The 24,678-nt window shown below is 44.7% G+C and overlaps 1 protein-coding gene and 1 long non-coding RNA gene across 7 annotated transcripts in view; one reads left to right on the top strand and one right to left on the bottom strand.

Annotated features, from left to right (window-relative positions):
* LOC102552207 (uncharacterized) overlaps positions 1–15,615 on the bottom strand; it is a 27,009-nt gene extending 11,394 nt beyond the window's left edge. For 2 of the 6 annotated variants that reach the window (XR_005492576.2, XR_005492577.2), the window contains exons 1-3: positions 14,353–15,615; positions 5,677–6,488; positions 3,405–3,490 (exon numbers count right to left, since the gene is read on the bottom strand). This is a non-coding gene — a long non-coding RNA (uncharacterized LOC102552207). Of the gene's footprint in view, positions 1–1,554; positions 6,489–14,352 lie in introns of those variants that run through there. The other 4 variants (XR_010057260.1, XR_005492573.2, XR_010057258.1 and 1 more) reach the window with 3 other exon arrangements.
* Positions 14,129–24,678, top strand: Prdx6 (peroxiredoxin 6). Its single transcript, NM_053576.2, has 5 exons — positions 14,129–14,243; positions 17,924–18,080; positions 21,029–21,175; positions 22,600–22,746; positions 24,389–24,678. The coding sequence occupies exons 1-5, from the start codon at positions 14,149–14,151 to the stop codon at positions 24,515–24,517; spliced, it is 675 nt and encodes a 224-aa protein (NP_446028.1). The 5' UTR covers positions 14,129–14,148; the 3' UTR covers positions 24,518–24,678.

The following is a 24,678-nucleotide window of genomic DNA, read 5'->3' as shown; positions in this document are numbered from 1 at the left end:
AGGAGCGGATGTAGATTGCTCCTGAGAGACACAGCCAGAGTACAGCAAATACAGAGGCGAATGCCAGCAGCAAACCACTGAACTGAGAATAGGACCCCCGTTGAAGGAATCAGAGAAAGAACTGGAAGAGCTTGAAGGGGCTCGAGACCCCATATGTACAACAATGCCAAGCAACCAGAGCTTCCAGGGACTAAGCCACTACCTAAAGACTATACATGGACTGACCCTGGACTCTGACCCCATAGGTAGCAATGAATATCCTAGTAAGAGCACCAGTGGAAGGGGAAGCCCTGGGTCCTGCTAAGACTGAACCCCCAGTGAACTAGACTATGGGGGGAGGGCGGCAATGGGGGGAGGGTTGGGAGGGGAACACCCATAAGGAAGGGGAGGGGGGCGGGGGATGTTTGCCCGGAAACCGGGAAAGGGAATAACACTTGAAATGTGTATAAGAAATACTCAAGTTAATAAAAAAAAAAAAAGTCTCTACATATAAGAGAAAAAAAAATGCTGTAAAACCAAGCCCCCAAATTGCTGTTCTATGCTTTGGAAATCTTAAGCTCTCGTTTTAAATGCCAGTGCTTTGAGTGTTTTCTGGTTTCCCACTCTAATGAAAAGCACGCGGAGCCAGGTGTGGTGGTGCACGTCTTTAATCCCAACCTCTGGGAAGCAGAGGCAGGTGGGTATCTGTGAGTTTGAGAGTTTTGGGAGTCTGGTCTACACAAGGAGTTCTAGGACAACATGGCTATGTAGGGAGTCCCAGTCTCAAAAAACTAAGACTGGTTTGTGGGCATCCAAAGATGATGTTGGTGCCTACATTATTCATGATGGCCCCCTAGAGGTTAGCAGACTCTAAAAGAAAGAGTGCTTTCTACTCTAGAGTTGTATTACTTTGGGCAAACCATCTAAGACCTGCTAAAACTGAATTTCTGTACAAAGATTGCACCTTTATGGCTGGAAAATGATTCCCTTGGTGCCCGTGACACACTGAAGACCGTATCGACCATCCTTTACCTCCCTGGGCTATCATCGCTCTTGATATAGTGAACAGCTTATAACTCCACCTTATTTCTGCTTTATCCAGAGTGACTTAAGCCTTGTTTCAAAGTGTAATTCACCTTCTCTTCATTTTCTCAAGACACTCTTCGCTAGAGAAATACCCAATTGCCTTCCACTCTTCCATGTTTCGGGAGCTACCTTCAATCTTTTTTCTTCCCTGAACCTTCCTCTGAGGGTTCTCTTCTAGCCTCAGAATCAGGTGTTCCGGGGCTGAAATTTAGCCATCTGTATGTTAACTTGCATTCTGTGTTGTTTTGTTTGGGAAGGACCATAGTAGCTTACTGTCAGTATAAAGGAGAAAAAAAAAAAACCTGAGAAAAATTATAAAGAGAAAGGTTTGTTTTGGCTCACAGTTCTGCGGGGTCCAGTCCACGATGGCTGTGGTTCGGCTCGGGTGAAGCAGCACATATTATATGGCAGGATGAGCAGAGAAGCAAAACTACTCATTCTGTGACCAGAAGAGAAGAAGCCTAGGGTACCACTGCCTCTTTCTGGAGGATACAACACTCTCTCTCTCTCTCTCTCTCTCTCTCTCTCTCTCTCTCTCTCTCTCTCTCTCTCTCTCTCTCAATGATCTAAAGATATCTCACTGGGTCCGGCTCTCTGTAAGATTTGAACACCTCCCAGCAATATCATCCTAGGCTTTAACACACAGGTCTTTGGGAAGTTGAGGGTCCCTTCAAGATCCAAATATAACACAGTTTACAACTTCTCCTACTTCCATTTGTTGTTTATCTGCACCGAATTCTAGCCCTGGCTCTTTTGGCCTTAGACACTAATTGCTCAGTGAACACCTTCTGGCATAAAAGACGTCTCTTCTCTGAGAAGGGAAGTGCGACAAAGGCCTTGGCAGCTTGTATTCCTAGCTTTATCCTGAGCTAATTATCAGTTTCCCAACTGATCACAAATAGAGAAGAGGATTATGCCAGGGCTGATTTTCATCCAGTATTTATCCCTGCATTCCTACTGGATCCTCAGCTTCTAAGCCTCTATCCAGTGTCTACTTCACCTAATGCTCCTCTGACAGCTTTAGGTTTCTCACCAAAGAACCAACTAAATAAATGTGTTTCTTCATGTACCTTGGATTTTGCTTGTATTCAATTACAGTGAGACGACAAGCCAAAAAGTGATTGGCAATGAGAAGATGCTTTCAGCTCTCAAGAAAAGAGAGTATATGCTGTACCATGCAGGCTCAGGATCATATGGGGGGATACCAGGAGCAGGCCGGGACCAGGAGGCTCCTGGGAAAGGTTCACTGTGGTGTTTCAGGAAGTTATGGATAAGCAGGGACTATAGCTGGGTAAACTGAGTTCAACCCCCAGGACCACATTAAAAACAAAACAAAACAAAAAGATCATGGAGGCACAATCTGTCATCTTAGCACAGAAAGGTAGAAGCAGAAAGTTCGAAGTCATCTTCACCCACTGAGTGAGTTTGAAGCCAGCCTAAGCTACATGAGAACCTGTCTCAAAAAGAATGGAAAGAAGGAAGGAAGGGAGGGAGGGAGGGAGGGAAGGAAGGAAGGAAGGAAGGAAGGAAGGAAGGAAGGAAGGAAGGAAAAGAAAAATAAGACCAAAAAGTGCTAGCAAAGTACATACAAATAAATGGATTCTGGTAGGGAGGAATAGCCAGTTGAAAATACAATGAGAACACATCCTTTCCAGAAAATCAGCTTTAAAGGGAAAGCAATCTTGAGTAAATCACAAAACACACAATTCTTGTGGGAATATGTTTTGTATATAAAATAATGATGGGCTGGAGAGATGGCTCAGTGGTTAAGAGAACTGACTGCTCTTCCAGAGGTCCTGAGTTCAAATCCCAGCAACCACATGGTGCACCTGTAATGAGATCTGATGCCCTCTTCTGGTGTGTCTGAAGACAGCTTCTGTGTACTATTATATAATAAATAAATAAATCTTTAAAAAAAAATGATATTTGTCTTAACAAAAATGAAAAAGACCTATCGAGTCTCTAAAAAGTTTGCTGTTTAAAATACCCGAAGCCTTCCTCTGAACTAATTGATAAAATCAATGAGACCCTGATTGTAATCTTATCGGTTTGGGTTTTGGTTGTTGGTTCTGTGGTTAACAGCAAAGATATATGGATGAGAATAAATCATAAGGAAGAACATCGGAGCGATGAATCATTTTTAGAAAAGAAATTTCCTTCAGGCAGGCAGGCTGCTCCCTTCTAGATACCAAAACTTCCTGTAAGTTCTGTTAGTAGTGTGGTACTGGGGGGGAAAAAGAGAAAAGAGAAACAAATAGAAAAGAAACAAATAGAAAAGAGAGTCTGAAAGCATATTTAAGTTTTGGGGAAACTGTAGATGGCTTAGAGGTGATACTGACCGCTCTCCCAGAGTTCCAAGGTTTGATCGAGTCCCAGGACCCACATGACAGCTCAGAACTGTCTGTACCTGGAAGGCACCAGGCACCTGTGCATAGACAAACATGAAGGCATTCACAAATATTCATAAAATAAGTAAATAAATAAAATGTTAAGGGGAGGTGCTACTCAGTGGTTACAAGCACTGGCTGTTCTTCCAGAAGACCCAGGTTCAATTCCCCAACACCAACATGGCAACTCAAAACTGTCAGTAACCTCAGTCAATTCTAAAGGATCGGGTACCCTCTTCAAGACTCTGAGTACCAGGGTTGGGGATTTAGCTCAGTGGTAGAGCGCTTGCCTAGCAATCGCAAGGCCCTGGGTTCGGTCCCCAGCTCGGAAAAAGAAAAAAAGAAAAAAAAAGACTCTGAGTACCAGGCACACTAACAATGCATAAACATACATGCAAGCAAAATACTCACACACATAAAATAATACGTATAATGTTTAACCCACCCCAAATACTTCTCATTGCCATTAGACCCATAACTAAGGAGGTCACATCTCAGTGTGTCCTCGTGTCTGGAGGCAGCAGGAGCCCTTGGGTAGAACTCCAGATGTAACTCTTATTCCAGGGAGTTTCTACTTGCTCTGCAGAAGGAAGGTGGTCCAAAACAGCCGAAAGGTTTTTATCTTCCCCAAATTCCTCCTATGAAGCCGTCTGACGTGCACCTAAATGTCTCATCAATGACCCTTTCCACTCACCCTCCTGGCTCTGGTTCAGCACCAAAGGCTGAATTACAAAAACTCTAGGTTGGAGAGAAAGCTAGAAACGTGAGTATTACTTGTTCATGCAAAGCATACCACCTGATCACTTAAATACTCAGCCTAGCTTCTTGGGTTTCCCTCATTAGTATCAGTAAATATTAAGAGAGCATGACCGAGCATGTTGAACAACTAAAAGAGATCACGTGGTAGGCATCTATGAGAAACACAGAGCCTGGGTCCTCTGGTGCTCAAGTGTCCTAGCTTAACAGTAAGCACACGCCTTTGCATTTTCACAGACTGGCCTCACTAGGGAAGTTCTAAGCTATTTTCTTCTGGTTGACACGATTTCATGTAACTAGACTTTTCCAACACTATGTGGGAATGGTAAATGGACAGAGACAGTCACTAAGGTTGTTTCAGAGGGAAGTGTGGTTTTTACTTATACTGAAAGAGGATAAAAGCAGACTTTGAAAGAGCAGATGTGAGAAGTCGAATCCAACATTATAGAGTTAATCTGATTAGGAAACCTAGCATTCCTTGTGTTATCCCCATACCTCCAATTGCCCCATACTGTGGTACCTCCAACCAACCACTGACGTGCCCAGCCTAGGAGGTTGTGTTAGTGGCAAAAGTAAAGTGCAGACACATACCCCATCTTTGCCACAAAGACTACTCAAAACCTGAACCTTCCTGAGTTGGGTGATCTGAACTTAATAGATGGATACTTGCATATAGAAAGCAGGAAGAAATGAAGACAGATAGACAGAAAGACTTTAAATAGGAGAAATAGCAGAAGAATGAAAAGGTAAAGAGCTGTAAAGAGAGTAGAGGAGCATTTAGCTACAAGTTTGGTGAGACCTCATGCCAGTAAGACCTCATAACCAGAGATCTCTGGTCACTGGACAGATACATAAATGAATTTGTAAGTAAATTATCTGAATAATTTAGTTTTATATCAAATAATCCAGAAACTCTGGTGAATATTAAGCAAATCTATCTGTATATAAGAAGCCAATAGCACTGACATTCCCTCTCAGGCCTTAAAATAGAAGCATGTATCTTCCACTGTCTGTCCTTCACTGGAGATGTTTGTCTATGAACTGAACACCTACCCTACCCAGTTACCTTTCTGCAAGGATATTGATCGCAGAGATGGGCCTGTCATACAGCAGGGCAGAATTTATGAGTGTGTGAGGAAGGCCTGAACCTTTGGTTTGGTTTTAAGAACCCAGGGTTGGTTTGTTTGTTTGTTTGTTTGTTTCTCAACTAAGATGAGATGAAAATGAAGACTGGATGCTTACTGATGAGAACCAACTACACACTTAGATGCACAAAAGTAAAACCCAAGAAGAAAAAATTAAATTCTGAGGTATCAGTCCATCGGTCAAAATCTTACAAAGAATTTTTGATTGTTAATTGTGAAATAACTCCACCTGTTGGTGTGGACTCTTGGGAAAGTGTAGGTGACGAATAGCATTTTAAAAACTCTGCTTACACAATTCTAATTGTTTATCCCTCTGTGCTTACCTTCAGTGGTCAAGGACTAGAGCAAACCCACACTTCCCCTCAGAACAGCAGCCTGATCCCAGGCATTTGCTAAAGATGACTCAGCAAACACTGAGAACAAATCTCAGAGGTAAAGAGACGGCCTGTGCCAAATGTCCTGTTTCTTCTCCCCAAGACTTTCATGACACTGAAGTACCAGATCACCAGGGATGCAGCCAGAAAGCTACAAGTGTTTAACTTGCCATTGGCAATGCAAAGCGACAGTGTTGACAAGCCCAGAGCTGGACAACAGTCACCATGGATATGCTTCATTAAAATGAATTCTTCTATTCAGGAGTCATAACGTTACCTGTTGAAATTAAGTACAGGACACACCTAAGTACATTCTTAAACAAAACCATTGAGTTTAAGGATCTGGAGCCTGCTGTTTGGTTAGGTTTTCTTGGCCCGAACTCTCCTGCAGGGAAGGCAAGAGACTCCTTAAACAAGAGTAACACTCATTGAAACTTGAGCCTTGTTGTGTATGTAATAAGAAGAAGAAGGCTTGGAGGTTGCTTTGAAGGAAAGTATGCTTTGAAGGAAAAATGCAGGGTGCCTGCTCCAGGCTCTTTAAAGAAAGACAGACTCCCTCCACTGGCAGAGGAGATTCAGAGTAACTGAAGGATGTCCATTCATTTCAGCCCAACTATATGACCCTATTTTTAAGTTTGAGGTTCTTCCTTCCAGGATCAGAGATTTAACTTCCATGAGAAAACTGGCCAAGCTGTGATTTCCAATGATGTTCTGGTATGGCAACCAAACTGTTAAACTTTGATTTTTTAACAGTATCAAATCTGTGGGAAGAAAAAGAAAATCATGTTAGGACTATGTTAGGGCTACCATGAAACGAAAGCTCTCTCATCCTTAAGCAAAGAATTGAGCCTTGAATTTAAGGACCTTAGTTTTTCCTTTTGTTTGCAAACATTCCATTCCAGTAGAAATATGCTATCACACCACATTCCCCACACACCAGGGCCATTGCTGCCTTCAGGGTCAAGCGCAGCAGCTGCTTGAGCCCCCCAAGTACCTGCGTTTCATCACAATCAACCGCATGTGATCATTTCATGTTGATGCCATGGCGTGCCACGGATTACTAGGCTTATGTTTTCCATTACCAATGGGCTCAGGCCTAACCGATGAAGGTGCATCTATTAGAGAGGAGAGTGTCACTCCCAGGATTATTCCTTCAATCCCTGTTGTCAATCGGGATGCATGCAGGCAAGAGACAGAAACCACACAGTCATTGAAATAACACAATTGCAGCTATAAAGAACTGTTAACCTTGACGAAGGGTAGTTCATTGCTAAGAAAGGAATTTTTTTATTTGTTTATTTATTATATATAAGTACACTGTAGCTGTCTTCAGACACACCAGAGGAGAGCATCAGATCCCATTACAGATGGTTGTGAATCACCATGTGGTTGCTGGGATTTGAGCTCAGGACCTCTGGAAGAGCAATCAGTGCTCTTAACCGCCGAGCCATCTCTCCAGGCCAAGAAGGGAATTTTTTAAAGTATGATATAAAAGTACTGTACTCACAAACTATGGATACTTCTAGACTAAGGAACAAGCAAACAGAGGCATGCTTAGGAATGTAGAAAAGAGCCAAGACAAACGAGATTCAGGCCTCTTAGGAAGTGCCTCAGTTGTATGAAATGTCACCCCACTAGGATAAAAATCACAATTTCCATGTCCCTTGATGGGGCCCCATGGGAGCAATCTATTGCCTGGAAAACACTGTCAGGGAAACATACACACACACACACACACACACACACACACACACACACACACACGTTCCTTTTCTCTCGTCAGGTGGAAATTGTAACTAGGCAATGAGTAGTGTTGGGAGTCCAATGTCCAAAGGCTTTTGGACTCTGAGACTTACAGCCCTAAACTCAGAATCAGAGACTTGTGGCTCTAGGCTTTGAAAGCCAGAGGTTTATTGATCTGAGCTTTTAGAGACTGAGGCTTTCGGCAGTGGGCCTTGAGAGCTAGAGGCCCACTTTCAAAGCCAGAGACTTACAGTCCTGAGTACTCAAGTCACAGGCTTAATTCTCTGGGCTTTAAGGGCGAGTGGCCTTGTGCCCAAAAGTCAGTATGGTTGACTCCAAGCTTTTGGCATCCCGACCCTCAGCACTCAACCTTCGGCCGCTCTGTAGAACTTTTCCAGCAGCCGCGGTCTGCACTCCCTTCACTCAGCTGTTTGCGGTCTTTCACCTTCCACCTTCTCAGCTCTCCCGACTGTTACCCTTCCAGCATGTCTACCGTCATTCACAGTCTCAGTTCCCAACTCTTCTCTGGAACCCTTCAGTGGCCTCCTAGCTTCTGAGTTAGCCAAGAGTGTGCATCCTCAGGAGCTCCCCAAGGCCTTAGACTCCCACATCAGCCTCCAACCACCTTGTAAGTGATGCTTTGAAATACCTACTAAGTGCTTCGTCTGGAAGCCCCAGGGGTTTGTCTGCTCTAAGTGTAACCAGCTCAGCTACTCTACTTGTAATAAAGGAAATAAGCAACCAATAGAGAGCGATTGGGAGGCTTTATTAGGGGGGGCCTTTTGTTACCAGACAGAGAGTATATAGGACAGAAGCCTGATCTAAGAGAAGTGGGATGCTCGTTTGTCTAGTAAAAGGGAATGGTATGCTTGTATCCTGCTTCTGGGTTTACCAGCCACATGCTTTTAATGTAGTTTCCTTCTGCCAATCACAGCGTTTTTGCTGAGTCTTCAGGGAAGCTTTTTTTTCCCCTTCCACTGTCCTGAATAGCTAGAGGATGGGTGGGGCCTACTCAGCACCACTGCAGTAAGATCGTGGTCAAAAGAAATCTCTAGAAGTTATTGGGTGTTGTCTAGAGAAGTCATGACTGGAGCAAATCCCCTAAAGCACTTGTTGTAGCTCCTGGTGTAGATTTTTCTCAGGGCATCCGAGAGGGGTTCTAAGCAACCATGATGACCATTGGGCTGATTGTCAAATAAAAAAGTCTTCTTGATTGACAGGCCACCACTTAAGGTGGCTGGGCACAGGGGAAAGATCCCACAGCTGTCAACCAAAAAGTCAAATGTGACTCCTGACAGCATATTCAAAAACTGCTACCCATAAAGACCCATCGTGACAGGAACACACAGGGCAGTTGTTAACAGTGTTTAACCCCCAGCCAAATAACACTGAGGTACAGCTAACCCCACGTTATGTTTCACCAAGGCCAGTTGTGGGCTGCTCTGTTCTCCGACACATGAAGGGAGGAAAACAACGGGAAAAGACAAGGCCTTTCCTCTTTCTCCAGTCTTGAGAATCCCTTTCAGGACACCCTGAACTCCAAGGACAAACCCCAACAGACAGCTGGCTATCATCAGAGGGAGATGGGGAGGATGTAACTTGAACAGTTCTGATCCCACAAGGAGGACAACGAAAGGCAAGTGTGCAGTCAGGAGGGGGTATACCTCCATCAAGAGGCTAAGCGCAAGACAAAGATATGCTTTGCAGCAAGCACTGATGAGACAGTATGGGACAAATACGTTTGTGAGGTGGAAGGCAGTGAGGATTAAGAATTACATATTGGTCATATGTCAAATGAGCAGGTGGATATATAAATCGTGAGTGTTCCTCAAGAGAAAAATGAACATTTTCGGCATATACATGTAATTTAAAGCCACAGGTCTACTTACATCACCTACAGAGAAACTATACATTTTTACTGTTGAAGAATGTGCTCTGGGGAGTATGCATGGGACAGGCCTAGGCCCCCTACACATATGTCACAGGCTTGCAGCTCCATCCTTGTGTGAATCCCCTAAGAGCAAGAGCAGGAGCTTTTTCTGACTACATTGCCTGCCTTCGGATCCCTTTCCCCTAACTGAGCTGCCTTGTCTAGGCTCAATAGAAGATGCACTTAGTCCTATGCAACTTGATGCCAAGGCAGGTTGATACCGTGGGAGGCCTCCCCTTCTCTGAAGGGATAGGGGGAGAGTAAGGGAAGGGGAGGTCAGAGTGTGGGGCTGGAAAGAGGAGGGAGGGGAAACTTCCATAGGAATGTAAGTGTGGATTTTTGAAACTTACTCTTTTAATTTTATATTTTTAAGGTTAAAAGAGTAAGTTTCAAAAATCCACAGACTCAGGGCTAAACACTGTCCAGGCAGGGCGGGGCCCACCCTGCAGCCAGGACTGACAGGCCATAAAGATAAAGAAAAGGAATACAGGAACCAGCCCAGGCTTCTAAATTCCTGAACGCCCCAGTCAGCACGTACTCTTCTGCTGTGCTGTAATCTCACTGCTATGTTTGAATGAGCCAATCACTTATAGCCGCGCCGACTTTCCCCAACCCCCTATTCCTCACCCTATAAAAACCCCTTCCTTCTAAAAGTCCAGGTCGACACCTCTGTCTCCTGCACGGGATACGTGTCGGCCTGGAGATCTCCGTAATAGATCTCCGTAATAAACCTCGCCTTTGCTTATTACATCCAAAACGGTCTCTCTGTGTCTGGGGTCCACAATTTCCCGAGACTTGAGTAAGGGTCTCTCTTCGAGGATCTTTCATTTGGGGGCTCGTCCAGGATCGGTGTTTCCTGGGGCGTGCCATCCTGAGACTCGAGCTAGGTTCTTTCAGTAATATACCACAGAAAAGGAAGAAAGGGAGGGAGGGAGGGAAGGCGAGAGAGAGAGAGAGAGAGAGAGAGAGAGAGAGAGAGAGAGCATAAGCAAAGAAGAATCAACTCTTGGAAGAAAGGAAGGAGAAAGAGCTGCCATGGGAAAGCAGGAGAGTTTGGTGCTGTGGAAGCTGAAAGGAAGTGGTTCCAAAATAATGATGAAGTAGTGGGCGCTGCCCAACATACAGGAGCGAAGAAAAGCACCCATTGGATTCAACAATATGTGTTTCATAGGAAAGAAAAGAGAGATGCACAGAAAAGAGCAGGAAGAACTTTTTAAATATTACAAAGCATTGAGAGTGAGTTGTTAACAGGTGGCTATTGAGTCCTGATAATGCAAAACTCTCCTTTTATGCATTCATCCCTTTGTGTTTTATAAAACACAGCATAATAATGTGGGAGGAACCACCTCAGCCGGCCCTGCCAAGGTGTCCCCCTGAACAATCAAGCCATGTGACAGGACTAGTACAAAAGGAAGTTTATTGGGGGGAGGGGAAGGGAGCCAAGGAGTAGAGCAGGAACCTGGAGAGGGGTAGAGGCAGGGAAAGGAGGACAAAAAAGGACAGAAAGAGAGGAAAGAGGAAGAGAAGGCCGCTGGGGACACATGGGAGACAGGGGGAGAGAGAGAGAGAGAGAGAGAGAGAGAGAGAGAGAGAGAGAGAGACTGACTCTGAGATTCAACCCCATCACTGTGTAGAGTTGAGGAGGCTTCATTCTGCTGTTGTTCAATACTTTATTTCCTGGCTACCAACAATTCACTTCCTCTGTGACATGCATGGATGATGTGTATGATTATTCTGACCCTATGGCATTGCTTTTAGGAGTATTCTACACAATCTTTTTGGTAACCATACATACAGTTTAAACCAACATTTTTGAATGTTTTCATCAGCATAAGTGTTTGGTTTCCATATACACTTTGTTCTTGTTGATCTTCTCCCACTACCCCTCTTTCCTTCCTCCTTTCCTCTTCCTAATAGTCCAGAGAGAGAGAGAGAGAGAGTGAGAGAGAGAGAGAGAGAGAGAGAGAGAGAGAGAGAGAGAGAGAGAGAGAGAACAGCCGTTATCAACCCCTTTGTCCTTTCATGAATCTTTTTGAAGCAGTTAGAACAGGACAGGCTGTGTGGATCAGACAGTAGCCCACTGGCAAGTCCTGCACTTCCTGGTTAGCCCTCAGGAGATAATTTTAGGACCTCGATGTTCTCTCCAACCATTAGGTTGTTTAAAAGCATTTCCTCCTGATACCAGGACCTTCAGTCCTTCATAGCAAATGGTTCCCTTAGCCTGGTTCTTTTCCATGTTCTGGCCTCTCCCACAGTGAGTCCCTCCCTCTTTGTCCACTGTGCTTCTCACTTGTCCTTGAGAAAATGGTCTTAACTGTCCTCCTGCAAGGTCCTGATTCCATATATATAAGTCAAGGTCAAACTCACTTACCTACAAGGGCCAAACAACACAGTGGGCCTCTAACTTTATTCACATACTAAGTACATGAGAACATTCTTTGCTTTCACCAGGACCTATACTATACCAGGTTTTTGCCTTGAATAAAATTGCCTTCATCTTTCATGTTCACAATGTGACAAACAGAATGAAGAAATGGTAATAAAAAGTCATGAAAAGAGGCTACTTTGTAATCCACTGTTTCCAAGTGGGCCTGTAGCCTTCTGCTGCTAGATCTGTAGACTTCTCAGAAGGCAGAAATTCAAGTGTTTTGTCACATAAAGTTGTCAAAAATGTTAATCTCAACTGGGCAGTGGCACACCCCTTTGATCACAGAGGGAGGAGGCAGATCTCTGCGAGTTGGAGCCAGCCTGGTTTACAGAGCATGTTCCAGAACAGCCAGTGATACACAAAGAAACCCTGTCTTGAAAAACAATCAAACAGACATGTTAATCTCTACCTTAAAAGAATTCCAATCTTTGCCAAGGCTAAAGCACAGTTACTAAATCACCACCAGCATGCTATTTCCGGCACTATAAACTGAAATAGGTGTTTATCCTACTAGCTTAATTTAAAGTGGTGGCTGTTCATAGAGATCAGTCACTTTGTTTCTGCTCCCTTTCTCTGTATTGTGGTGTATCAGATTTTTAGCCCATCTTTGCAACACTGCTCATAGTTCCCTAACCTCAAGCTACTTTGCCTCCCCGCTATGAAAATAAGTAAACAAATAAAGTGAAGATATGTGCTTTCAAAACAGAATGGTGGAGTCAAGCTAGACATTAAGTTATCTTAACTTTAAAATGCAAGGCAGTCATCTCACTGTCAGTCTGTGTACAATGAAGCAGGTATAACCAGCAGGCACGCAGACGAAAAGACGGGGCTCACTCGTCACCATGATGAAAACACAGGTCACAGTGGGTCACTGCACTCAGCACTGACACAACGTTCCTTTGAATCTGTCGAGTCTATTCCAGAGGATTCCTCACACCGAACCCCAAACAATCACAGCTCCCCTGTCCATATCACTTTACATGATATCGTAATTGCATTCAATTAACTTTTGCTGTAAGAGCTGGGAGTATGTCTCACATCAGGCCCCGCCATGGTGTCTAGCTAGCAATAAGGAAAGTAAGAGTTACTGCATGAATCAGATCACCTAAGTAATGGCTACCAGTCTCAGAGTGCTCACCATGTGCTAAGTAGTTTACCTCATATACACTGTCCTGCAGGCTTTCCCAGGCTGGACCCCACAATCTAAAGTCGACCTCTAGTTAGCCTCACTTAACTTACATAAACTCACTTTCGTTTCTCCAGCTAGGACTCTGGGGCTTTCTAACATATTCTCCACCACACCCTAGCACTGGCGGTTGGACCTAGGGCTTCCCACACTCCAGGCAAACATTCTACCATAGACCTTCTTCCCAATTCCCCTTTACTTTATTTTGAGACAGGCTCTAAGTTCCCCAGGCCTTGAACTTCCTCTGTACCTCAAAACTTACAATCCCCCTCCTTTCTCTGGAGTAGTTGGGGTTTCAGGTTTGCGATCACCAGGCTGAGCTTCTAACAGATTCTGGGTTTTGTGCAGAACATCTACTATCTGTCTCTAGTAAGGGCAGGCATCCTCTCTACTTTGTGCTTGGAAAATAGTTAATAAGTGGGTCAAACTCTCCCACTTCTTCGGGTGGAAATTGACTTGCATACACTCGATTTCAAGAAGCCTGATATGAAACCTGTTATTTAAACCTTAGGATTAATGTGTTGCACATTTTATAGTTCATAAGAAACTCCAGGAATAGGGAGGCGAAATAAAAAAAGGTTGTTTCCATTGTCCTCTTATTGACATTGGTATAGAATTTTTGCTGCAATAAGAAAGCCACTTCCCTCTGACTGAGCCCCCACCACAAGTCTGGTTCTTGCCACATCCTGAGAAACTTCTGCAGCCTAGGTTGGCTGAGTAGTCTCATTCATTCAGCCAACTACTAGATGCTCACCGTAAAAGAGGGGTGTACCACCAGACCTCTAAGTTGTAAGTCAGACAAGGGTGGGAAGGCTAGCAGGTCTGCGCTAACTCCGCCTTCGCCTAGAGCATCTTTGCAGAGCCGCGAGACGTACGAGTGCCGGCAATTCTCGGCCTTACGCTTCCTTCCTATTGCACGTGGCCTCCTTTAGCTCCAGAATCTCGCTTGCCTGTAAACTCCACGTGAAGAACAGCAGCCGCCAGACTCCCGGTCGCCCCGCCCCCGGCCCGCCCCGGCCCGCCCCGCCCCGGGCCCGCCCATTCGGCCAGCACTGATCTAGGTCTCCGTAGGAGCCCGCCCGCTCCTCACTGCTGCGGCTGCGCCTCCTTGTTCCCAGCGTCACCACTGCCGCCATGCCCGGAGGGCTGCTTCTCGGGGACGAAGCCCCCAACTTTGAGGCCAATACCACCATCGGCCACATCCGCTTCCACGATTTCCTAGGAGATTCGTAAGTGGCCACCGCGTTGCCCTGCCAGGTTACGGGTCCCTAGAACTACTGGCCCCGCTTCTTTCTGTGCTGCGCTCGGCCGCGGCGCGCTGCTGACTTAGCCCCTCACCGGTTCCCGCACGTGCCCGCCGCCGGGGTCCTGCGGAGCATCACGGGGCGTTGCTGGGGACCTGCGACCTCTGGCCCGCCCTGCGCCGATCAGCAGATCCTTCCCTGACCCAGCATGGCTGGGCTGGCATGGGGACGGAGGTCCTTTGCCGAGGACGGTTTGTTGTCCATTTAACCTGGCTTTGTATACAGTGCTTGGTTTATGCCCTGGTCGATCCGGAAGGCCGGGGAAGGTGGGGCGGGGTCGTTCGGTGTTTGAGGTCACTTCCCGGAACGCTTGCCCGGGGTCGCACTGCTCGACCTCCCGCCGCTCTGGAATTTGCACCCTGCGGAAGTTGGCTGCCTAAGGCCAAAGTTAGAGCACACAGCCGCAAATTAAGGGCTGGCCCGATATTATCTGAGGTCCTGCTTAACTTCGGGGAGTGTTATTTGCGGACTTTTGGTTTTTTTTTTAAATGAACTACTGGGCCAAGTAAGTAGCCAAAAGACTTTTTGTCCAGAGCCTCCTTCTGTGGTCAAAAACAAGATTCTATGTAACAGCTTTGGGAGGAACCAAGAACACTCTGTAGGTGTGACGGTGATTCTAGAAGAAGCAGCGCTTTGAGGGGGCTGATAAGCTCCTGAGACCGTTTTGCCACTGTAGGCCATTCCAAGGCTAGGACACTGTACCTCCCACTTTGAGACTCTTTTGTTTCCCAGTGGTCCCCTCCCCCTCTGCCTTGCTTCAGCGCCTGGCCTCGCTGATGATAGCAACAGTGGTGGCCATAATGGCTAGGAATGCACCGATATTGTCTTAGTTTTTTAAAGCTCCTGAGTGCACAAATAGTAACGTTTAGTTTACTTAAATGCTTAGTTTCAGACCGCGTTTTGCATATGTGTCAGGTTACATTGTGGTTCTGGAGTTTCAGTGCCCAACTACACTCAATGAACAAACTCCTGGGTCTGTGTCCTTTTCATATCTAGTATGTATGAGGACAGTGCAGTTTATGAAACTACTAAGTGACCAGGCAGGGAAGGAAGCATTAGAGAATCAGGGGAGGATTCTTTCCTGAGGTGAGTTTGGCGCCTACGGACTAAGGGGAAGCAGAGCTTTTAAAAGGTGAACTAGAAAAAGTAGCAAATGGAACCCTTAGGCCTTGCAGGAGAAAAGTCTAGGAATAAGCATGACTGCCATTCTCATAACTCAAAACTCTAGTGTTAATATTTATCCAAGACCGCCCACGATTTACACGGTGTTCCTTCCCGTTCCTGTCTGCAGCCCACACCCCCAGGAAATGCAAGATCTTTCGGAACTCTTCATCTGTATGGACAAGAGATAATAGGAATCTAAAGCACATGTGCTGTGAAGATGGCCACACTGGAGAGTGTGTGTGTGTGGGGGGGGGGGGTGTCTTTGTGATTGTTTATTGATCTAGAAAGTTCTGCTGCAACCAAGGAACTGTTTTATTCCATGTACTAAGGAGACAGTTGGGAAGATCCTAACTTCAAGGCTAAGCCAGCTTAGTGAGGCTCTGTTTCTAAATAACTAAATAAACAGATGAAGTGGTATCTTTTTTTAAATTTATTTATTATATATATGTGAGTACACTGTAGCTGTCTTCAGACACACCAGAAGAGGGCACCCGATCTCATTACAGATGGTTGTGAGCCATCGTGTGGTTGCTGGGATTTACTCAGGACGTTTGGAAGAGCAGTCAGTGCTCTTAACTACTGAGCCATCTCTCCAGTCCATGAAGTGGTACCTTAGGATGAGGGAAATTTATAAGCAAGCATGACAGTGCACTTAGCACCAGTGAGTCATGATACACCCGCAATGACCAAGAAAGACATTTCCACCCTGCATGTTTGCCTAGTTTTTCCAAACTCCATTCTGTAGATGATCTCAAGTCACTTTGTCACTTACGGACTCAAATATCCTTTGGAGGAGGAAAAAAAAAAGAACTTCACACATTACTCTACCCCTGACAATTTGAAACAGCTAAAGGTTTGGGGAGCTGTGTGGGTTTGAGTAACTTTGTGTGGTCTATGGATGTGGAGGCATCATGTATATCCCAGGGTTCCTCACTAACAAACACCTGCACCAGAGGTTTTCTGATAGGAGACTCCATTCTGTTAGAAGGAGGAAACCTTTAGTCTTTAGAAAATGAGGAAGGATATGGCATAATGTAATTGAATTTCTCCAAAGAGTAGGGAAAGCAGGCCAGCGCAAGACATTCTTTGAATGCCCTGAGATAACGCCGGAAGGGGCGTAGTGTGTGAAGGAGTGTGAATGCAGTTCACCAGCATGATTCAGCAAAACACATTGTCTCACAAGTTTGAAAATTCTAATTAATCACTCCTATCAAGGTACAAAAAGAAATGCTCTGTAACTTTTTTTTGTTTGTTTTTCCTTCAACTTATAGAGCCTTTCTCTTAAGTCTCATCTGACCAACTTCGGTCCTTTCCAGTAGGACCTAAGGCCTAACTGTGACACCTAGAATAAATCTTGAAAGCTGTATGTTGCTTTTAATGCCCCATATTAAAGGAAAAACCCTAAGCACGCATCTCCACAGTCTTCAAGTATCACCCACCTCTTTCCTACAATAGGGTCTCCCATCCTTTTAGGCCTTGCCTTGCCCTGTGAGTGGCTGCTGTAGGTGGAGGGCAGTGGCTTTGTCTGCTTTGTTCTTCGTGCTCAGGGAGGTTTGCCAAACGCTCAGATTGAGTAATCTAGTTAGGGACCTTGGCCCTGGGTGGCTCAAGCAGTGAGAGTGTCCGTGCCGAATTTTCCTTTGAGCTTGAAAGAGCTATTGCCAAAGAGAAGGAAATGTACTCTACGCAAAGGTTTCTCATGAACTCCATTTGAATCATCCTCAACATCTGTACAGTCTTATCCTTGGACATGGATTCCATTGTTATCTTAAGAACTAACTGTTGATGGGGAAATCTACTCTGTAGAGTATCTGTGTTTTCTACCTGCTTGATCTAAAGGAAGAGACTACAACAGTGGAGTAGCATTTTTGTCTTGGTGAAAATATGGGCGTCTTGTTTAACAGGTTAGATCAGTGAGTGGCTCTATGAAAGATTTTATGTATGCCTGCTTCTAAAACGCCAAGGGCCAAGCTGAATCTTACTTTCCTACAAGTCTGAGGCTAGAGCTCTCTCTGCTCTGGGTTACATAATCTGTTTATTATAATCAGACATCTGTTTGGATTTGGGGCATAGTAGGCAATGAATTTTAAGGACTATTTCAATAGGGTGCTTGACTTGAATAGCACAAATTTTATTGACTGAAAAGGAGTCACACTGTGGCCCACACCTTTAATCCCAAGCACTCTGGGAGGCAGAGGCCAACCAGTCTGAGTTCAAGGCCAAGCCTGATCTACAGTGACATCCCCTAATCATATATTTGATGTCCAAAGTTTTATAAAGCTATTTGAGCTGTCAACTTGGTCTTCTCTGGAGACAGGGTTGGAACTAAAAGGTTTAAATGTCTTCGTTATGCAGACATTTTTAAGTGTGAATACCCAGTGTTTCATTCTGTGTGGTGATGGTGACTTTCCATTCAGTTGTGACCTTCTTCTTCATTCCAGATGGGGCATTCTCTTTTCCCACCCACGGGACTTTACCCCAGTGTGCACCACAGAACTTGGCAGAGCTGCAAAGCTGGCGCCAGAGTTTGCCAAGAGGAATGTTAAGTTGATTGCTCTTTCAATAGACTCTGTTGAGGACCATTTTGCCTGGAGCAAGGTATAGTTCTATGGCCTGAGGTGGTGTGTGTGTGTGTGTGTGTGTGTGTGTGTGTGTGTGTGAAATTCCTCCTTTCTGGTTGCCTCCCATGCATTCCTAATAGTCTTTATGTCTTCTGAGATGCAGTGCCTTTTTTATATGCTAATGATTGGTTGGTGGCCATAGCTCCCACTACAACTTTGAACAGAACCAGGCAGGACTAGGGGGAGAAGCAGCTGAAGGTTGAACTGTGCATCTGTGGTTGATGATTTAATACCCATGCAATGAAGATTCCATAATGAGTTCCATGATCTGGATTGCTAAACGAGTGGACTTTCCTGGAAGGTTAGGTAAACCTAGGGCATGGAGGCTCCATCCCAAATTTGTACATCTATTCATCTACATCCTTTGTAAATGCATTTCCCTAAATTCTGTAAGTTCCAACAAGTTAACCAGTCCCAAAGAAAGGATCATAAGTGTCCCAAATTGTTAGTCAGCTTGGAACTTGTGATTGGTATCAAAAGTTGAGGTTGTTGGAGGGGAAAATGCCTGTAGACTTTCAAGTCTTTGTGTTCCATAGTAAGAAAATAGGAAAAGCCACTTTGCTTTCCCCTCCTCTGTAATAGAAGTATTGGTTGCCATGTGCTATGAGTGTGAAGTTTCATAGAATGTAACTTGGTTTCTGAGAGAAAAGTGTATGTAAACCTCGGTTAACTGAAAGTCAGACTTCAACTTTGTAGCGATCCGTGTTGTTATACTCAACGACAGCTTCTCTGTCACCGTCTGCCCCAGTTCATCAGTAGGATTCAGCCCAGTTGATCTCTCTGAGCCTCTGCTCTCGCTTTTCAGGATGCAGCCTCCAGCTGACCATACTTTAGCATTGTTCCTCATGCTCTCCCAGTTCCTAACTGGTGCTGAGGCTGGCCCACGCTTCTTTCATTCATGGGCCGCCACTTCTCTCTTTCCCCCTTGGTGAATTCTTCCACTCACTAAGATAAACCAAAGATAATGTCCATGAGCTGCTTCTCTGAGCCTCATCTGTCAGGACTCTCCTGGTCCCCAGGTAGTACAGTATGGGCTCCTTGGCACCTCCCTTGGCCATGCAGGCATGTTGAACCTAGCTAGTATAAAAGTGGGCGCCATTATCCTGAGATATGATTCATCCTGTATTAAATGCATCCACTCACCTTACCTGTCCTTTACTGCTTTGCTGTTTTACTTCAAATGGCTCATTATAACCCTTTTTGTTTTTAAAATTATAACACCTGATGGTACTTCATATCTCCTCTTTAGCCCTTGTGTAAATCTCTGCTTGTCTGGTCACTATGTTTTCCCCCTTGGGAGTGTAGGGTCCAGCAGGAATAAACTAATTCACTGCTACCAAAGTTCTCAGTAGTGGTTAAGAGCGCTAGCTGTTCTTCCAGAGGACCCAGGTTCAGTTCCCAGCAACCACCTTGGAAGCTCACAGCTGTCTCCAGTTCCAGGGGATCTGACACACCTGACACAGTCAAACCTCTGATTTACATAAAATGTTATTTAAAAAAAAAAAAGTCCTCAGTATAGGTAACAGTCAGGATTTGTTGAGTGGATGGATTGAAACTGTTTTAGGCAAAAGAATTCACAGGTATTTGGACAGGATGTTTTAATCGACTGTGCTACAGTAACCCTATAATACCTCCCATCTGTATGTATGTACTGAGCCCTGTCAGTCACAGGAAACAGGTAGCATTTTGGTGTGTACATTGGGCTACACTCCGTGCGCATTTCACACCAATTAATCCTAAGTGTCTGGGATCAAAAGGGTGTCTTAAGGATGAGATTAGGCAGAGTTACCATCTTCCCTGACGGTGGGGTGGATTGCTTCCATTCTGCACGCCGTGGCGATGGGTAACTGGCATTTCCACTACCTCCTCGTGGGCGATTTCCCATTAGGTTTTTGGCAAAGCCCTTTACCGTAAGCCAATGGGTATTAGAATGACTTGCTCGAGCTCAAAAAAAAAAAAAAAAACCAAAATGTATTTACAAAGCAAATGTGGTTCTTTGGTGTCTGTACTGTCAAACAAGACGAGGACAGGAATTAATGTATTAATACTCAGTGTCTAGCAATATCAAAACATATATAAATCCCAGAACATAACAGGTCTAAATAGGAGCATGCCCGGGTTCATTTCTTTTGCCTCCTTAGAAGTTTCCAAACTTGTGTTCTGGAATAGACAATGAATTCAAATGTCCAAAAGCAGCGCCAGCCTTGATCTATGACTGATTACATAGGAAAGCCCTACGCGAGCCAGCAGGAAACTTGGTTCTAATTTGGCTGGTGACTAAATAACAGGTAGCCAGTGACCCACAACAAAAAGCGACTTCGGGCAATAAAATTAATGAATATGCTAGCTATCTCAGAGAGATCTGTATCTCCTCTCATCTCCAAAGAAATGCAAAACCATCCCAACTGCTTCAAATCTGCCATCCTGTCAATCCCGTCTCCACTCTGATGAGCTTCACATGAATAATAAACTCACCCTTGTCTAATTTTAAATTCACTTCCCTGTCACTTCCTAAACTCCTAGCTACCTACATACATTATGCATAGACTTGCCTACATGGTCCCCTTAATACTCCTCTTCTCCCCAAAATGCCTTGTTCTTCCCAGTGAAAAGCTTTACCTGTCTTTCAGAGCCCAGGTAGGCATTCTACCCCTTTCTGGAAGCCTTCCCTCCCTCCTCAGTCCTATACATTTCAAGAGAGTTCAGCATGGGAAGGGCCCTGGCCTGTGCATACGGCTCTGCTAATGTTCCTTTGAGCGAATAATCACTTCCGACAAGGAGTATCTGTTCATGCATCTTATGATTCCTTAAAGAACATGAGTATGGGGATAGGTCCTTGGCTTGCAAAGCGATGATTCTTAGCCTGGGGAGACTCTGAGAACCGTGTCAGGCTTAAGAGTCTCTCTCCCCCTTCTCTTGTTTCAGGACATCAATGCTTACAATGGTGCAGCACCCACAGAAAAGCTACCATTTCCCATCATCGACGATAAGGACAGGGACCTTGCCATCCTGTTGGGCATGTTGGATCCAGCAGAGAAGGATGAAAAAGGCATGCCCGTGACAGCCCGTGTGGTGAGTCATAGCACTGTGTAAATGCTTGAGCCAGTCCAAGAGGAAAATGTACAGTCGTGAGACAGCTCCTGATTGTGCCCTTTATTACACGCTGTACGTATTAATATGTGGCTAGAATATTCAGTTAAAATTTCTGTTTAATTCGTAGCTGTACATAAATAAGTAGTACATCCAAAACTGTTTTTCTAGAGTTAAAAAAATCGTATGTCTCCTGCCAGCTGTCCTTAAAGCAATTCTGACAGGACAATCTAGAACTTTCTTATAGGTCGTTTATTCACTGGGGAACAAGCCTACTCTCCACTCATACACAGCCCGCGTTAGTGACGTATTTATTTATATAATAAATTACAGCTCACATTCATAATAAATATGTCCACGGTAAGTAACCATCCTAGGTGAACTAGGACCTCTACCTGAGGCTGAACCCCGAGGTTGCATTGCAGTGCTTTTCTTCCTGGAACAGCAAACTTTGAAGAATACATAGACAAGAAAGCGCCCTGTGACCCAAACAGAACCTTGTCCACTCACCCACTCCTTTGTTCTGTTTTTATTTGTTTATTTGTTTATTTATTTATTGCATCTTGGATCACTTAGTGACTCCAAAGCTTCCTGGGGGCTTTGTATCAGACTTTAAAACAGTGAACCCCAAAGAATCTCCAGGAATCCCGTGCTGGAAGGGAAAGGCTAAGGCATCCACACCAAGTGGGAACTTTCTCTTTCCTCGAAGGACGACATTTCCCACAGTCTTGAGGGCTGTGTGAATGGACGTGTGCGAGCTTCTGGCTTCTGGTTCATCTGTTCTATGACTGTGTTACACGGGAGCAAGGTAGCTTAGCAGCTGAGAGCGTTTGCTGCCAGACCTGAGGGTCTGATTGGATTTCCGGGACCCACATGGTGCAGGAGAGAACCAACTCCTGCAAGCTGACCTATGACCTCTATTCTCACACTGGCACAAGTATACACCCACACCCTCACACACAAAAATAAGTTGCTTTTTTGTTTTGTGGTTTTGTTTTTTTGGTTTTTTTTTTTTTTTTTTTTAATTATAGAACTCTAACTATAGAACAACCCTTTCACAGGGGTCACGTCATATTCTGCATATCAGTCTTTACATTATGATTCATAATTAGCAAAATTACAGTTATGAAGTAGCAACAAAATGATTTTCTGGTTGGGGATCACATGAAGAACTGTATTAAAGGGTCACAGCACTGGGAAGGTAGAGAAACCCCTGTGTTAGAGGAGGGATGGACAGACTAGAAGGAGTCTCCCTCCCTAGTTTGGCTACCTTGTAATTAATGACCATTTTCCTTTGCCGGTTCTGTTTTCTTATTTCCCTGAAAGAGGTATCGAGTTCATGGACCGGAGTGTCCAGAAACAGCTTTACTGTCTTGTACTAAAGACCGCCCATGTGTGTTTTACAGGTATTCATTTTTGGCCCTGACAAGAAACTAAAACTGTCCATCCTCTACCCAGCCACCACGGGCAGAAACTTTGATGAGATTCTCAGAGTGGTTGACTCCCTCCAGCTGACAGCATCAAATCCAGTTGCCACTCCAGTTGACTGGAAGGTAAAGCGCTCAAGAACTAGATGGCCAGCTTGTCGGAAAGATCCAAAGGACAGTCTCTCATGGCCACCTTCAGGATCTGGGATTCTTGGGGCTGTTTCTGTTGTCCCAGTATAGTGTACCAGGAGGATTTGTTTCAGAGATCATTCACACTGTTTGCATAAAAACTGTGATTTTTGCTAACCCTACATCATAATTCCAACATGTAGGTCACAATGATCCCTTTTTCATCTGGAAGTTAAGCATTCCTAATCCAAAAATCCCAGCTCCTCAATGCTCCAAAATCCAAAACTTCTTGAGGACATGATGCATTTCACATTTCAGTTGTTGGAGGTTAGGGGTGTTCAAAACTAGGAGGTGCACATACTCCATATCCAAAAATGCCTGAATACAAAACATTTCCTTTTCAGATAAAGGATACTTAACATAGACAAAAATTTAAAAAGGCTTACATCTATTACCTGATGAGCAGAATATTTCTCGTTGGGGTGGTACTCGTGGTCCTTGTATTCCAGAGACCAGGCCTGGAGGATAAGCTCTTGCTCGGCCTAAGCTACCTAGCAAGATCCCATCTCAAAAATCAGGAAGAAAGAATCAAAGCTTGATTGGCTGCTTCACCCATCACAGTGGCTGGTTAACTGGTGTGCACATGTTACAGCATTTCTCTTAAGCTCCAACACAGATAGATAGATAGATAGATAGATAGATAGATAGATAGATAGATAGATACATACATACATACATACATACATACATACATACATACATACACACACACACACACATAGATACATACATAGATACATACATAGATACATAGATAGATAGAGGTGTGTGTGTGTGTGTGTGTGTGTCTGAGACTTGCTCAGAAAGGTGTGGGATGTATGTGTCATGGTCTCATGTAACCCAGGCTGGCCTCAAAACTTGCCGTTTTGCCAAGAGTGGCCTTGAGTTTCTGATCATCTTCTGCCTCAAGTGCTAAGATCTCAAGCATCTGTCACCATGCCCAGTTATACATGGTCCTGGGAACCTAGGGCTTCATGCATGCCGGGCAAGCACTCTTCTGAATCAGTCCCCTCCCCTTTAAAACAGCTCAGTGTTTACCATAGGCTGGCCTTGGACTTAATCTGCCTCAGGCTCCGGTGTGCTGAGATTACAGACATATACTACCACCACCCCCAGATTGTTCATAAACTTGTAATATACCTAGGAAAGATCTCTGCAGATAAGTAGAACAAGACAGTACACCTAGGAGTCTTAGCATTGCTTTCTGCTCTGTGTGTTAACTTGAGTATTGGGTTTTGATTTTTCTGCCAGGCAAGTCACCTACATTTTTCAGCAAATGGGGTGGGGGATTGGAGATGAAAGGGAATCTAGCCTGATCCAATCCAATAGGATCTGTAAATGGGGTGTGAGTGTGTGTGTGTGTGTGTGTGTGTGTGTTTGAATTAAACTTTAAGGAGTAGTGGCCAGCTATGATGGAATTTAAAACAAGACTGTTCCTACTCACGATGGAGAAATACTCTCCTGACATGTCCAAAGTCAATTTGTAAAACAAGTTCCTCAAAGAAGAGAAAGTAAAGAATAATATTCTTTTACCATTACTGTAAGATTGAATTGCACCATTCTTAATGTCTCCCAACAGAAGGGAGAGAGTGTGATGGTCCTTCCCACCCTCCCTGAAGAGGAAGCCAAACAACTTTTCCCTAAAGGAGTCTTCACCAAAGAGCTCCCATCTGGCAAGAAATACCTCCGTTATACGCCCCAGCCTTAAGTCTGCGGGAACTGGGGCTGCAACTGCTCGCCCAGCACTGGGACCTGAGGATGACAGCTGACAGCTGCAGTTCCGTAGAAAGATTGTGGCGTGGTCACAGCCGAAGTCGCGTAGGTCGCTCGCTATACTACTGGCTCATTAAATGGAAATGGCACCAAAAC

Source organism: Rattus norvegicus, chromosome 13 (genome assembly GCF_036323735.1).
Source record: "Rattus norvegicus strain BN/NHsdMcwi chromosome 13, GRCr8, whole genome shotgun sequence".
Lineage (NCBI taxonomy): Eukaryota > Metazoa > Chordata > Mammalia > Rodentia > Muridae > Rattus > Rattus norvegicus.
This window is presented reverse-complemented; position numbering and strand designations above follow the sequence as displayed.

Excerpts from the sequence above, each read along its gene's own strand:
- Prdx6 (NM_053576.2), top strand. The coding sequence starts at position 14,149 with ATGCCCGGAGGGCTGCTTCTCGGGGACGAAGCCCCCAACTTTGAGGCC. Across the intron at positions 14,244-17,923 it reads CACGATTTCCTAGGAGATTC|ATGGGGCATTCTCTTTTCCC; the intron begins GTAAGTGGCCAC and ends TCTTCATTCCAG. Across the intron at positions 22,747-24,388 it reads CCACTCCAGTTGACTGGAAG|AAGGGAGAGAGTGTGATGGT; the intron begins GTAAAGCGCTCA and ends GTCTCCCAACAG.